The sequence below is a fragment of the Amphiura filiformis genome, chromosome 13 (assembly GCF_039555335.1).
Source record: "Amphiura filiformis chromosome 13, Afil_fr2py, whole genome shotgun sequence".
Classification (NCBI taxonomy): Eukaryota; Metazoa; Echinodermata; class Ophiuroidea; order Amphilepidida; family Amphiuridae; genus Amphiura; species Amphiura filiformis.
This window is the reverse complement of record NC_092640.1, coordinates 42,388,342-42,404,041: the sequence shown is the minus strand read 5'-3', so window position 1 is coordinate 42,404,041 and position 15,700 is coordinate 42,388,342. Positions and strand designations below refer to the sequence as shown.

Sequence of the window (15,700 nt, the reverse complement as noted above, 5' to 3'; positions counted from 1 at the left end):
CGCCATATTTCGATTTTCCCTTAAATTACTAAAACAATTACCAACGAGATTTTACGAGACTTTCAGGTATACATAATTAAGTAGCGTATATAAAATAATCAATCATTTTACATAACAAAAGTAACATGACATTAAAAAAAAATCAAAATAAATCGAGGAAAATATTGGATAACAGTATTATTTTGCTCCAAAACAAATAAAGACATGCCTCTTCTAAGGATATGTATCTTAAATACTAAAAAGTTAATTCAAAAAGTCACGTGCTTATCTCAAATATTTTGAGAGATTATTACAGTGATTAATATCATCATTCAAATTTAAATCATATCACAAATTTCACCACATATATTATTGTTACGCGCTTCTTCTTTCTTTCTTTCACATGGCGCAGGGAAAGTAAATATTTTACTTCTTGCGCTAGAATTGTATAAAATATTCATAAACTTCTTCACACAAGACAATCTACCAAATGAAAAATATATAATACACTCAACTCACAAAATAAAAAGCAACTAAGGGTTAACTTTAATATCTACTGTCTTGTGTTGAAAATCAAAGACTTATTACTATCAAAGACCTATTACTACTCTTGAAAATAAGGGGACAAACTAGACCCATTAAGGGTGACATAAAATACATGAATACATGAACTTATTATTCAAAACATTATTTCTACTTTGGAATATAGGCATATAATATGCAGCGTTCTTATTGCACTGTTGAAATTGCACTTTTAGAATTATTATTGCACATTACGTTTTAAGTTAAGGTAAAATAGGAATATTTCACTGCTTTAAAAGTCACACTTAAATATTACACTGCATTTTTAAATGCAGTGAAAATCTAAAATCTTTCATTTTAAAAATCTTTAATTCACACTGTTATGTTTTGTTACAATATTGGTAAAGAACAACTTTTATATATATCTTCTGCGCTGATAGTTTTCACTTCCAACTTTTTTTAGGGTTTTGTTTTCTCACAAACTGAACATTCTGTTTTTGTGCGTGTCTTTTTTAACATGCATGCAAGGAATTCATTATTTGCATACAACAAAGTGACTAAATAATGCAAAATTACTCCTCACATAGTTGGAAAAACAAAAGACCAACAAAGCAACCTATCTTAATTCAATGAAGAAGTAGTAAGATTGATATCGAATTAAAAATATCGATGTTAACCGTGTGGATTGGGGTCTTTGAACACCCATTTGGTCAACATGTGAGGATATTATAAGTATCTCCATTCCCGGTCTCCATCATGCTATAAAATATGTTTTATAAGTATATTTTAGAACACTCTGATATTGCTCTGTACTGTAGTCTGTTAATGTTGAATTGATAATTGGATATTTACATCACATTAATAGCATATTATTGTCAGAAGATATAAAGAGACCAACGTCGTGTTAAATTGCGTATGGTGTGTGTGTGTTCTCTCAGTGACCATTTTTGACTTTTTTTTTGACATCTTCACAATTCTTTGAAGTAATTAATTCAATTATTACACATAAATAAGGAGGTATTTTGAGGAATACTGTGGGTTCGGGTTCAAACATTGCTGCAATACCGACTAGAACACGCGAAGGTGTTGTGTTTTTCCCATTCGTATTAAAAGTTCCCTGGAAGAATAAAAGTGCTGGTTCCATTTCACGGCGAAGTACCATACTAGAACTGAGTATCGGCTGAAGGTTTACTGTCCATATCAATGGCTGTTTCTTCGTGTTCCGGTTTTGTCGTTGCTGCATGTGGTCGTCTGTGTAAAAAAAAAAATATTTACATCTATTAATATCTGTACCCAGTTGAATTTCTGTTCAATAATGAGATCTTTTCAGAGCCACCAGAAGGTAAGAAACTTCCCATGCCCTTGGTATTATAGTACACCAGGGTCTGATCAATACTTGATGATACCTACTTACATATTAGATCAAAGTGTTTTGAAATTATGAAATGAAATTTTTCAGACCCCTACTCACATTGTACTGTTAAAACAGCATGTGCCCAAACACACCCCAGCACTCAATTGGGCGGGTCCTGGTTACGTTGATATGTCGTGTAGGTAACATTTTTAAATACGAGCCAACTTGAGCAGTCATTATTGTCTCGTCTGTGAGTAACATTTACGTTCAAACCCCCTTAAAATATATGGATGTTTTACCGTGATTTAGGGAAGGGGTAATTTCTCATTGCAACATGCTGTGATCTCTTGTGTAAAACTTGTCAGTGGCTGTCACCATCATGTTTAGACTAACACTTGTTCAGTGCGTAGGGGACATCACAAAAGGCTTCGCACACTCCCCCCCCCCCCCTCCTGGGCGCGAGAAACTGGAACCAGTGCTATAATTGAAGACCGAATTAAAAAGACTAGTTTGCGTCTGACGTCCGGGTCCGGGCAAAGGCGCGACGTGATTGGTTGCTGACCTGCGCAGTATTGCATTTTTGGTCTGCTTGACAGGACGTCATACGCAAACTAGTCTTTTTAATTCGATCTTCAATTATAGTTTCGACCATAAAATTCTTCAGGTGACGGTTACGGTAAGTCAGTTTATGTACTGACCGTGGATCTAGTCAAGTAACAAATTACAGTGACAGTTCAAATTTGCGGGGGAGACTGTCATTTTGTCCCTGAGATCATAATGACGGATGCTCAACATTCATGGCAATTCTCAAGTACTACTACCTTTTCAGTTCTAAACATCTCAAAAAAAGTAACTAACCCCCTTAAATAATGACCATTATTCAAAAACAGGTGATTGTATTACAAATCTGTAAAATGCGTTGGAAGCAGAATTTATTTCTGCAGATTTTGACACCTCATTTGCAGCAATTGACTAAATATTGACGTCACAGCGTACATTTAAATCAATGTAACCCAAGATTTGAAAGTTGCAGTAAATTGTATTGATTTTGTATTCAATGTAATGGAAGGAAACCTGTGTAATGATATCTGAGTGTTTTTGTATTGTTAAAATTTGTATGTAAGTGCAACTTTTAAATCTGGACCTCACTACATTAAATTGACCGGTGTTTTATTGTTTTCTGGGCTATCGTATCAAATGAGGTGTCAAAATGCGCAGAAATAAATTCTGCTTCCAACGCATTTTACAGATTTGTAATACAATAGTCTCTTTTTGAATAATAGCCATTATTTAAGGGGGGTTAGTTACATTTTTTGAGATGTTTATTGTAATTACATACCTTCTTGTGCTTGATGGGCTTGTCGTGATGTTTTCAAAACCCTTTGGGTGTGTGGTGCCTGTATATCGTAGGTTGCCTAGAGCAAGTGCAGTCTGCCTTTTTCGCTCTTCTTCTGGGTCGTCTTTCTCCTCCTCATCTACATTTGTCTGAACGTGGGGGTTAAAGGTCACCTTGTTGGCTGGAATGCTGAGAGCTGCTCCGTTTTCGAGTTCTACTGTTAGTGTTCCTGACCGTTGACGGGTGTACTAGATTGAGAAATAAAAATAATACAATAGGATTTATTGTTGTAAGCATTCCCTTTATATACATGCGTTTTTGTTCCTACTGTTGGATGGTGACTGTGGAATTATTAAGGGATCTGGAATGAGCGTTTTGAGCGTTTCGACAGTATTTTTTAGGGACCTGAGAGCACCTCAGACGTATCGAATTGCATTCTGAATACGAAGCATGTATATCTGATATCAAATAATTTTCATTTTTTGAAAATCATGATATAATACAAATTTTATGAGAAATTATAAAAAAATGATATTTTTCAAATTTTTGATATATAACAGTCCTCGAAGTAAATTATATAAATCTAATGATATATTCTTAAAGTGTATGTAGGTGGGAGGAAAAGCCGACGATCAATTGAAAATTTTGACCTTTCATATTGAAGATATGATTTTTTTCCCAAAAAGACCTAATTTTTTTTTTTTGGGAAAAAAAAAAATCCATATCTTCAATACGAAAGGTCAAATTTTTCAATTGATCGTCGGCTTATATCCCACCTACATACACTTTAAGTATAAATCATCAGATTTATAAAGTTTACTTCGAGTACTGTTAAATATCAAACATATCAATTTTAATGATTTGCCATAAAATGTGTATTACATTGCGAATTTCAAAAAATCAAAATTATTTGATATCAGAAGGCCATTCTTCGTATTCAGAATGCAATTCGATGTCTGATGTGCTCTAATGTCCCACAATAAATACTGTCCAAACGTTCATACCCCTCCCCTTAAAGTGAGACAAAGAATGGAGTTTTACCGATAGCAGCAATACCGTTTAACATTATAGGCTAATGAAGGTATTCGTTTGAGATGAAAATGGAACCACCCATCAGATAGGCAATGAAAACAATGAATATCGCAAATTTGACACTTTTTCAACATGACCGTCCGCTTCACTTTTTACATCTGCATGTGCGTGATCTTTACAAAATGGTAACGATAATTCAATAATAACAACAACAATAATAATGAACAGTTTAACGTTCGTAAAGCAATATTTCTAGACAAAACTTTTTGTATTTGTTGGGAACATTTATAATGGGATGTCTCCGGGTTCCTCGCTATCAATTTTTGTGTTTGATTAAGCATGAAATGGGTTATGGGTGACTTGCTGGCTATAAATATTCTGTGGTGTGTCCAATACTGTAGGCCTATATTAATAATTATTTTATAGACAGCCCGTCGCCCATAAATTTACATTATATTTACATAATACTAGATATAATAATAGTAGAATACGATAAATGTCACCCTAATGTGAAAATGATGCACATAAAAAGAATTTGAAAACGTCATCATCATCATCATCATCATCATCATCATCATCATCATCATCATTATAATAATAATAATAAAAATAATAAAAAGAACAAAATAATAATAAATCTCACTGACCTCTTCTTGTTCTGCCTTTTCCCTCTCCTCTTCTTCAAGCTTCTGTTTCTTCTTGCTCTCAGGAATGACGTCATCAAGTGCACCCATTTCATATTGAGTGAAGAATAAGTCCAGGAGTTTACGGATGAAGACGATAGCCATGACCTACAAAGTGCAAGAAAAAGTCTTCAGTTTTTGAAACATTTCATGTATAAATATAATTTTGCCTCATTGTGCGGGAATTGCTTTAAACTTCTTGTGAGTATATCCCGCCCAATATAAAATAGTATCATTTTATAATAATGCATTCTGGTTATTCTGTTTTCTAGAGTACAGTATCTTGTTAACAATAAGTGGTCGTTTGGTTCCAGTGGGGGCGCTATGTATCAACCACCGATACACACAGGCGGTGATGGAAGCGATATCGCCAATTTTGAGGTCGCCATTGGATTAACACATAATCATGAAATCTTCACAAACAATTCTAAATTTGTTATGTAGTATCAAAGCAAAATTATCTTACTCTAAAACCGTCGGGGTTCTACAAAGTACCCCACTGCAAGTATGTTAATTTTCCATTTGTAATTGCTAACCGTGTATTTTGAATGGGGCTGTCAGCCCTGTATCTTCGCCAGCCTCGTACGTCACGTGTTGCGCTTCCTATGCCGCCTGGATACACATACATTATATTACTGATTCTTGTATTGCCATATTGTAACCGCGCACGTGGTAATAAATTAGAATTGCCACACGCCGTTTTGCCACACTCATATTATGTTGTTCATAGTGACAAGGTGGTCATTTTACTCATCACATTATCATAGTGACAGCGTATCTTCTTACCATAACAGGAAAGACGATAGAAGCCATGGACTCCTTGATAATCCACAACAGAGCAAGACAGATGATTTGGATGACAGTGAACACGTGGACACGCCATAGCTTGACTTTCCTCAAGTAAGAATAGTCAGGTTGATGCTTGCCAGGAATGAAGAACAAAACAATACGTTCGACGAGCTGGAAGGAAGTAAAAAGGTACATGCTGTGTTTAGTACAAAGAAGTAAAAAGGTAGTACGCGCTGTGTTTAGTACAAAGGAAGTAAATATGTTGTACATGCTTTGTTATTTACTTGTAAATACTGTATTCTGATTGGATACCTGGTTCACCGAGTCAGGGGGCGCGCTTTATAAATTGGCTCGTTGACAGGCCCGAAATATTATTTGCAGATTAATATTGTTAATTGTTGATCCCATTGTTTTTTCGCCAGGGCAGTCGAGGCATCATGCAGTTATTGTTAACTACATGTATGCACACAACACAGGGGCACTCACAATAGGCAATTGACCCGTACTGGTAGCGCTGTGTTGTAGATATAGGAGATGAACTAGTTAGCGTCATATATCAAAAAGTATAAAAGCTATGATTTTAGTACAGAGGAGGCTTAAAGGCATTCCTACAATGCACTATGATTGGGAAATCTGATCAATATAACCTAATTTTAAAGGCAAAGTCCCCATTGCCACACACACAAAATGGTCATTTTAAAACTGCAGCCAACGAGTTAATAGTTGAGACTTAGGACTGATATTTGATTTTCTTACAGGAAACATTCATATTGTCCCACTGCATTAATTTTATTCCTAAGTCTCGATGTTTTGAATGTTAAATAATAGGATGAAAACACCAGATATTTGCACACAATCCGAATGTAAGGTATGATCAACTGTGCCACATGTGTACAAAAGCCAGACATACAAGGTCAGAAACCCCATTGGGTTGTGGGAATGTCTTTAAACATCCTCTGATTTTAGTACTTGCTCTATGTTTCAAATACTTATTCTTTTCAAAATATCTGAATTTTTAACCCGGTACAAGCTTTAATAATGGGGGACCATACATTTGTATGAGAAAGGAAATCGACATCTTATCCAAAATCCTGTGTTAATCCAATGCACATTTTGCTTCACCGGGCCGCCCTGACTTGGTCGCATTTGCAAGAGGGGTGCCATGAAACCGTAATAGGTACAAATTTAGTACTTTCTGTCAATCAAGTATGGTTTATTCTCTACATGTCAATCTTTAAATTATTAGCACAGTCCTTATAATAACGGGGACCGCCTTGATAAGTAAATGATAGCAAACCAGTGAAAAATACCCCAAAACTCAGTCAGTGGACCTCCGTCCGTACATGTCAATAGCGTCATTATCGATTGGATTAATCGACCGTAGCGGACAATTCGATCGCTCATTGGATTAATATTATCACGTGGTAAGAAATTTGCATTGGACAATCGATTACTATAATGGTTTAGTACTGCATATTTCGGTTTAATCTTCACTAAGCGGGTTTATGGCTGAAAAGGTCACGGTGAATTTGCCGTGGACAAAACTGCACTATGAATCTCCAATATCACCAGTAACGAAAATGGGCCACAATTAGTACAAAGTGAGATATTGTAGCCATTACAATTTTGTGATTTTTCGGCAATTTTTTCTAATAATGTTTATCCACAGAGTATTCGATGAATAATACAAAATTACGTCAACCACCAAATAAATAATAATACGACAAAAACTTGCTCAAACCAAATACGAATGGATTATAAATATGCAATCAGCTAGACTTACCTGGACACCACGTAGAGATGCAATACCCATGTACAAGAATATACCGTAGAGGACAGGCATTGGAATGAGCTATCAGAAAGAACAAAATATTCAGATTAATAATTGCTAATTATGATTATTACACCTCATGAATATTCAGGACCTAAGTCATTGGTCACTTTAATAACAGTACAATTTCCCTGTGGTTGACTATTTCCTTACAACCTCATTCCCAAAGTCACAGTGGCCGCAGTCTTCAATATACTTGTACCATCCAAGGTGAGGTAAAACTTAGAACCCATGCGGCTAGAGTGGGGCCCAATTGTTGCTGGGACACAGGAATCGTGTACACTTGAGTAAATACTGTATAATTAATATCCCCTATGAGAAGTTTTGCCACCTCTTGTTTTGTACCCATTTTTGTCTCAACATTTACCTTCCTTGATTCCCAATTCAGAAAAAGGTATGGCCACGCCACTGTTAATATCTACCAGATTTGAATGGGCCAGAGTAGGGGGCCCAGTAGAGTGAGACCGTTTTATGTAACCAAAAGTACCTAACTAAGACTATGGTTTAAAAACGTTTTCTGGCCACACTTGTGTGCCATTTTGAAAATGTTGCGAAAGCTTGTTTTTCGGGGTAATAGCTATTAACGGGCTTTTAAAATTTGATTTTGAAATAAATCTTAAAAACATAAAACATGAATCATGCTATGAAAACATGACATATCATTTATACACAAACGCGCCAGAAAATGATTTATTTATAATAAAATTGCATGTATCGGAAACTATCGTTTGTTATGCTAAATAGCCTTCCAAATTATACGTGTTGAAGGTCGCATTCTCAGTGAACATCAAAAGAGAAGCTAGGATGTTCTTCGTGTCATGTCAAAAATGACACGGAATTTCTGACGCACTTGTGATATAAAATTGGATCGATTGAGCCCATATTTATTGGTCGAGCTATGAGTTTAACGTCTCGTCCAATATTTTAAAACTCATAGCGAGACCAATAAATATTGGGCGTAAAGCATCAATTTTATCATTATTATGTGTTGGATCCAATATTTTCACACACTTGGATCCATCAAAACATAATAATGTATAATATTGTGCAATGTTGAATTCTGGCCATACATACCCTCAATACACTGGTCAATAGGCTGGACACACCCATTAAAAGAAAGACGACGACACCTGTCACACGTTGCTCCCTGAAAGATAGTGAAACAATAGTGTGAGATTGACCTCTAAATTCTGATAACTGAGGCCCCGATGCTTAATCTCGCCGATTAACTCTACGTCGTCTCGTCTCGGGCTCTCCTGCGGCTTGCAGTTTCAAGCCGCAGCACGCCGACGAATTAATATAGTATAGCCATATCCCTGGTTGCGAGATCGCGAGCATTTATGGGCAACGAGTTCGCAAAATCTTGCCATCTTCTTGTTCTGCGGTTTTTCATTCATTACTCGAAACCTTTATATTAATGTTTATTGTAGTACCCAAAGAGCTTTTAAATAGAAATAGAGTCGCAATAGATTATATAATCTTTTGTTCGTTTGATACCGATTAGAAGTTGCGACAGGCTATTCATAAAAGTGGTACCATTGTTTCGAATAAAGGGGTTCCGCCATTAAATTGGTCACTGATCCGGCATCATATTAACGCTCTACATGACAGGCGAGTATCAATAAGTGACCACACTACAGTCATGTGTAAGGGCAGTCATGTGTAAAGTGGTACCATTGTACTAACGTATCCCAAATGTGTGCTTGTGTGGGTCTGAACTCTATAAAGGAGGCTTTAGCTGTCGATGCAATCATCTTTACCACCCACCTGACGTTAGGCGTTTCATTTAAATAAATTGAATGCTCCTCCTGATCGATTACACATTAGAATGTATGAAGGCTGCCATGTCCACGTATACATGTAAGTATAAGTATAGGCCTATAAAGGTTGTTTTTAAGAAATTTCCATTTAATTTTATTTTAAGAAGGAGATTGGTGTAGAAATAGTGGCGTACCCAATGAGGGGAGGGGGTTGGGAAGGGGCAGATTCACCCCTGTGGGAAGTCTTGGGAGGAGAGGAGGGAGGAAGAGGGAGGAGGGGATATAGAGATTGAGAGAGGGCTGGAGGAAGGGAGAAATAAAAATATATATACAAGTAGATAAATAGAAATATAAGGAAAATGATGGGAATGAGAGAGGGAGGGTGAGAGAGGACAATGAGAGGGAGGGAGTGATAAAGTGTAGGCCTAGGAAAGAATAAGTACAGAGAAGGGAAAAGAAAGGAATGATGAATACATTTAATAATAATTATTAGGCATATATAATAACTAAACACATAACAGCACTGGGCAGCCATTCGATGATGTCAATGCCTTTATTCTTTACGTAATTAAAACGCCCAGTCAGATGTATTTCACACCTACCAAACACAAGTCACCCAATTTCGAAAACTGGACGTTGAATGTACACTCTCATGAATATTGATTGGCAACATTTTCCAATATGTCAGCGCTCTAATCGGAAACAATAGAACAGTAGACCCTGCAGAGCGTTGGTAGTACCTACTTGAGTTTACTCACCGTGAGCAATTTTCGGATCAGTCGATATAATCCAGCAAAGAATCAACGCACTCAAGGACACTAATTTGTAAGGCTATTGTTGTCAAGTGTTATAAGCCAGTTGCGAGAAATGCAGGAGTTGGGCCGATCAAGCCGATGAACGGGTGACTGAACATGGCTTTTCATCGAGCAGACACACATTTTGTTAGTGCATATCGCAACAGTATTTTATTTCTCAGCATATGTGCATCGGCGTGGGTCTGCGGCTTAAGTTCCGGGCACGCCGAAGAGTTAATCGGCGAGATTAAGCACAATAAATTATTATTATTATGTAGACTATAGCATGTTAGAAGTAGTGTAAGGAAATGTTGTGTATCATACTATAGCTGACGTTAGAAGTTATAAAAAATAAATACGACAATGGACAACATTTGCTCTTCTTACCTGCATCCCACAATCTTTGGTGGTTCTCCTGGCACTGTGGTCTCTGACATGACTCTTAAACTGTCGACGTGGTTGATTGACAACACAGTAGCAGCGACAAACCAAGGCATACCAAGAACGGACATCAGGAACAGAAGTATACCGACTACTAACAGATCCAAGTGATAACCGACTCCTTTCTGTAATGCAATAAGGAAAAATGAAGAAACAGTTGAACTTCACGATATTTAAAATACCTTCTTATACTCCTCACGTGACATGAAAATGTAGAAGTGGTACACAACCTTTGAATGCGGATTATTTTAGAAATTAAGTATGAACATTGTTAGTGTATTAAAAGGAAGCACAGCATAATTTCGCCAATGTCTCTGGTGGTGGCCAGTAGGCTTGACCAATGCAATGTAGCGGTCTCCAACTTAACAGGCAGCGGTCACAAAAATGCACGATTAAGCAAGGTCAAGAGTAAGCATCTAACTAGGTCAATACATTTCCTTTGTAGTCGCTGAGAGCACTTTAGATATTCAAAGTGCAATATTTAACTCAACCAAAGTAATCAATAATCAGTTGACAATAGTGTACATGTCAAGAGTTCTATTTTTTTCCAAGTACTAAGTACTAGACAGTACTAGTGACCACAAATAGAATTCGGCGCGGCCGCAAGCTCTTGGATAAGTGTTTGTTTTCTTTTTGTTTTATGATGGTGTTCCACAGGGGTCGGGATATTGAGCCAGTGCTTACCTTAAGTTTGTTTTCCTGTCTGTTGACGATGACAGCTGTAATCTGTTGATCCATGAAGATTAGAATACCACATAGGAAGGCTGGGAGAATGGCTGCGAAATATGTCCACCATGGGTTTACACCAAAGATGGGTACCATCCATCCACGGTCTGAACGGGTTGGCTAATGGAACCAACAAAAATAAATGAATCAGTTTATAAGCGACTATTATGAATAAAAGGTTCAACAAAGAGACATGTGCAACATTCCTGTTTGAGGAACAACTACTTTTATGAAGAATATTAAGAAAGAAAGAAGAAGAGAAAAGTTGTCACCTCCGACCGGTTTTGAACGTTGCTCTGCCAACGATTTTGTGTGTATATGTGATTTTGGATGGTTAAGCAATCGCATCACGTGGGTGCTTGGTGTTGCAGTCGCGTTATATAGTATTATTTTGTAGTAGTGGGTACTGTTATGGGTAAGTGTTAAGACTTGGCATATTAAAAGTGTTTCATTTTTATATTACAGCTTTCCCCCAAGGTCATGCAGTTGGCCCTTACCGCAAATTCACTCGGTACAGTCAGTTTTGGAGTTGGGATGCCGACCATGTAATCGATGAACGTCATGAGAATGAAGGCCATGAAGACACCGAAATCACTGATCAGGAAACGAGCCTAAAGATAAAGAGAACAACAGAATAAAATCGTTGTTGAAATACATTACATTCCTGAATACACTACTGTGATATTTACTCCGCACAATATATTCGTGCAATACTCTCTTTTCATGTTCATTCACCTGTGTAAGAACGATCTTGCACACACAAAATAGGAACATGATTGAGCATAACCAAAGAGCAAGCTCCGACATCCATGCAGTGTAAAATCTACGGAGCGTGAGATCTGTCTGATTTACATAACAAGGCGAATGTTCTTTTTTTATATCGACAATACCCTTTTGAGCAAGTTGGCAGGAATAATAGACGAAGGGATAAGCATCCTAGGTTACATAACCAAACCGGAAGATGTAGCCTAGGTCTAGACAATAGGCGCCATATTGCAAGAGGGTTAGAGTTCATAGAGGAAACGTTAAAGGTTAGTAGATTTAGGTCACCCAGGCACATCACTAATGTGTTTCACGAGTTGTAATACCGACAGGTAAAAACATTGATTTCTTAAAATTCTCCCGATTTTCAATTACTAAATATAAGTATAGTACTTAACAAACCATTCTTTGGTGAATCTATGCAATATGGCGGTAATTTTTGAAACATCTATGAATCAATCTTAAACATCTCCATGTTATTATTTTTTTTGCGCATGGTCAAAGCGTGCTCTTACGCTCTATCCGGTGGAAATTTCAAAGCAACGATCATGCGTTAATATTTACAAAATGGCGAATGATGTATCCTAGGTCGAACAATAGCGTGACGTAGTTTCCGGCATTGTTCCTATGCACTTTCAACCTCCTGGTTGGTTGCCATCTGATTTCTATCATCAGTCTTGTGCTGACATTAACTATAATCATGCACAATCAGGAACGATTGGTAATGGGTGAATTTCGCTGTGCAATGTTCGTGTACATATTGTTTTACTAAGCCTTCGACTTAATAGCTACTGTTGATAATCCCCCTATTCCTCTAAATGTTGGCATATTCCACAACACTTGGGGAACTGAATTGTCTATAGGTCGGAATCACATATAGTATAACTTACCTTGGTTGGGAAATAGTTGGTATACTTGAACATCTTCAAAGAATAGGCAGCGATAAAGGTAGCGAAGAACAGGATGACGGAGAAGAAGAACACGTCTGGTACTGGTAGATGATGTTCGCAGTATTTGCCCACCAGTGTTCCATTAAATTTCTCGCAGTCTTCCATAGCGATTTCACTGCCGTTGATGAGTGATCCTTCGGGCGTGCTATCTGATGGTTCACAGACGCAGTCGGAGTGGGGAAGTTCAGGATGATGCGGGTCTATCCCTCTGTAATAACAACGTTAAGTATTGGTTGTTTAGAGTAATGCTTCCAGTGTTGGTTTGCACTTTAAAATGTAACGGTTGAGGTTTAATCGAAACAAAAAATACATTAGCAATCAAAATGTCGTAACATGGAAGCCAGACCGGCTCGTCGTCTGGTCGTGGCAGCTAGCTAGCCTGGGACTTTCGCGCCCACCGGTCTTGGTAGGAATATTTTTTTCCCATAGGTAAGAATATCTGTTCATGTTCAGTTCTAAAGAAATACATCGAAACAACCATCAGAACATAATTTCCTAGATGTTAAGTTATTAACTTATGGAAATGGAAAGCTACCCGATTACCCGAATGATTAAAGTGCAGCTGACTATCGGGAAATTTAGCAACTCCCAATATGTATTCTAACTAAGATTGAGCAGCTAGAAAAATTTTAATTTTGTAAATGAGTTCATTCATTATTCACTATTCAGTAAACATGGTAAATGAGTTTCAACTCTTTATGTTTTGACATTTTAAATGATGTGAATCTCAAACTTTATATAGAAAACGTTCGTTCCCGGGGTTCGTTCGTAGCGCTTACGAAATTAAGCCTCGGAGACTACGAAATAGTATAATGCTAAAAAATACAACATACATTCCAGCGATCGGGTACTCATGGCTGATTTCGTAGCAGTTATGAAAGGCTTCAGCGATAAAGATGAAGGCAATGAGAGCGGCGAAAGCTTCCTCAGTAAACCTTGTGACGTATCGCACATATGCACTGGCATCCGTTGCTACGAGAATCAGCATGAAGACAAAGGTCCAGAAACCAATCCATACACGAAACGAGAGGTAGTCGATCCCTACCGTCCTGAAATGGAACCGTATTAATGTTAATAAGTTAAAGTAATAAGTGTTCATTTGGTCGATATGTAATTGCATTATTTTCAATGACGCAATTTTAAACTATACTGCGCCAATAAAGTATCCTTACACTTGGAAAAATAATCACAATTTCCGAACTGAACAATATTGGGGTAAATTTGTTTTTTTTTAATAGATGCACTAGCTAATCCTGCACATTATGACACCACATTGAATCCAATGTGACTTCAAGCCTATTCAAAACTCCACAGACTAGATATTTGGTTTGAGAGTGGTAAATGGCTAATTTATGCGTTTGGCTTTAATTTAAAACAAAAGGAACAAAATGAACTGACAAATAAAATGAAAGCTTTGAAAAGTACAGAGAAGTAAAACTGAAATAAAAACTGCTTTAAATAACGCTTCATTGAAGAAACTGTGTTGTCTCTTTGTTTCGCTTGTTGGAATCTTTTTGCGCCTTGTATAGGCCAGTTTGTCACTTTTAAAACTGGACCTTCGTATATTCAAATGCTTGTAACTTTACTTCTTGAGGTCACATTGGATTCAATGTGGTGTCATAATATGCAGAATTAGATAGTGCATCTATTAAAAAAACAAATTTACCCCAATATTGTTCAGTTTTAAAATTGTGATTATTTTTCCAATTGTAAGGATACTTTATTGGCGCAGTATATTTAGACTGCACATGCACAATGGCTACAAACAAGCCAAATATCATATGGGCACATATAGACATTGAAGGCTGTCATACAGCTTAAAGAAACTTAATTGTTTGTGTATTTTATCACCACAACTAAACATAACTAAATAACTGGTGTGGTTGAGGATGAAATCAGCTATCACATACTTTTTGAATTTTGACAATAGACCACACCGTTCTTGAAATGTAAGAATTGTACGAAACTCCCTCATTTTCAAACTTTTCCACGGATTCAATTATCAATTGATGATCTGTATTCGGAGTGCTAATCACAGCGCAGCATTTAGCGCATGAGGCGCCCATTGTCATTGATAGATATTTGACTCCGTGAAACGGATTGAAAATGAGCTAGTTGAGTCAAATTCTTTTATTTCAAAAAGGGAGTGGTCAATTGTCAAAATTCAATAAGTATGTGATAGCTGATATATTCCTCAACCACATTGGTTATTTAGTAATGTTGGCCTATGCGTTAAAATACCCAACGAATTCAGTTCCAGACGAACAGTTCTTTCAGGGACACCCTGTATGACCCAGATGAGGGAAAGAGGTTTATTTAGTAAGATGACATCGTGCAGTCATATGTAGTTCGTAAGAAGTGATCTTCACCTGATGCAGTTGGTTGTCAATGGACTATTCTAGTTGAAATCCATATACCCTATGTAAGACATGACCAAAAATCTCCCACACAGGGAGTGTGAATTTCAAATGAGGTTACCTGAATAATAGGTACATCCATTTAAAAAATACAACCCTTTTTGTGAGATTAAGATCATGTTTTCCATATGGGGTGATGGATTTCAACTGGAATAGCTAAATGTGGACAGTCTCTCTGCATTGATTGTTATCTTACTATCTAATAAATCAATCAATCAATCAATCAATCAATCAATCAATCAATCAATTAATTAATTAATTAATTAATTAATTAATTAATTATTTAATAATAAATAAATAAATAAATAAATAAAGAAAGAAATT

The 15,700-nt window shown here is 36.7% G+C and overlaps 1 protein-coding gene across 1 annotated transcript in view; it reads right to left on the bottom strand.

The window, feature by feature from the left end:
• Positions 1 to 1,025: 1,025 nt before the first annotated feature.
• LOC140168380 (sodium-driven chloride bicarbonate exchanger-like) overlaps positions 1,026 to 15,700 on the bottom strand; it is a 48,935-nt gene continuing 34,260 nt past the window's right edge. Inside the window, exons 14-24 of the mRNA XM_072191757.1 lie at positions 13,793 to 14,008; positions 12,900 to 13,167; positions 11,745 to 11,858; positions 11,206 to 11,367; positions 10,468 to 10,646; positions 8,601 to 8,673; positions 7,479 to 7,547; positions 5,693 to 5,866; positions 4,871 to 5,014; positions 3,195 to 3,439; positions 1,026 to 1,752 (exon numbers count right to left, since the gene is read on the bottom strand). Coding sequence (XP_072047858.1) covers positions 1,665 to 1,752; positions 3,195 to 3,439; positions 4,871 to 5,014; positions 5,693 to 5,866; positions 7,479 to 7,547; positions 8,601 to 8,673; positions 10,468 to 10,646; positions 11,206 to 11,367; positions 11,745 to 11,858; positions 12,900 to 13,167; positions 13,793 to 14,008 — 1,732 coding nt within the window. The 3' untranslated portion in view covers positions 1,026 to 1,664. The remainder of the gene's footprint in view (positions 1,753 to 3,194; positions 3,440 to 4,870; positions 5,015 to 5,692; positions 5,867 to 7,478; positions 7,548 to 8,600; positions 8,674 to 10,467; positions 10,647 to 11,205; positions 11,368 to 11,744; positions 11,859 to 12,899; positions 13,168 to 13,792; positions 14,009 to 15,700) is intronic.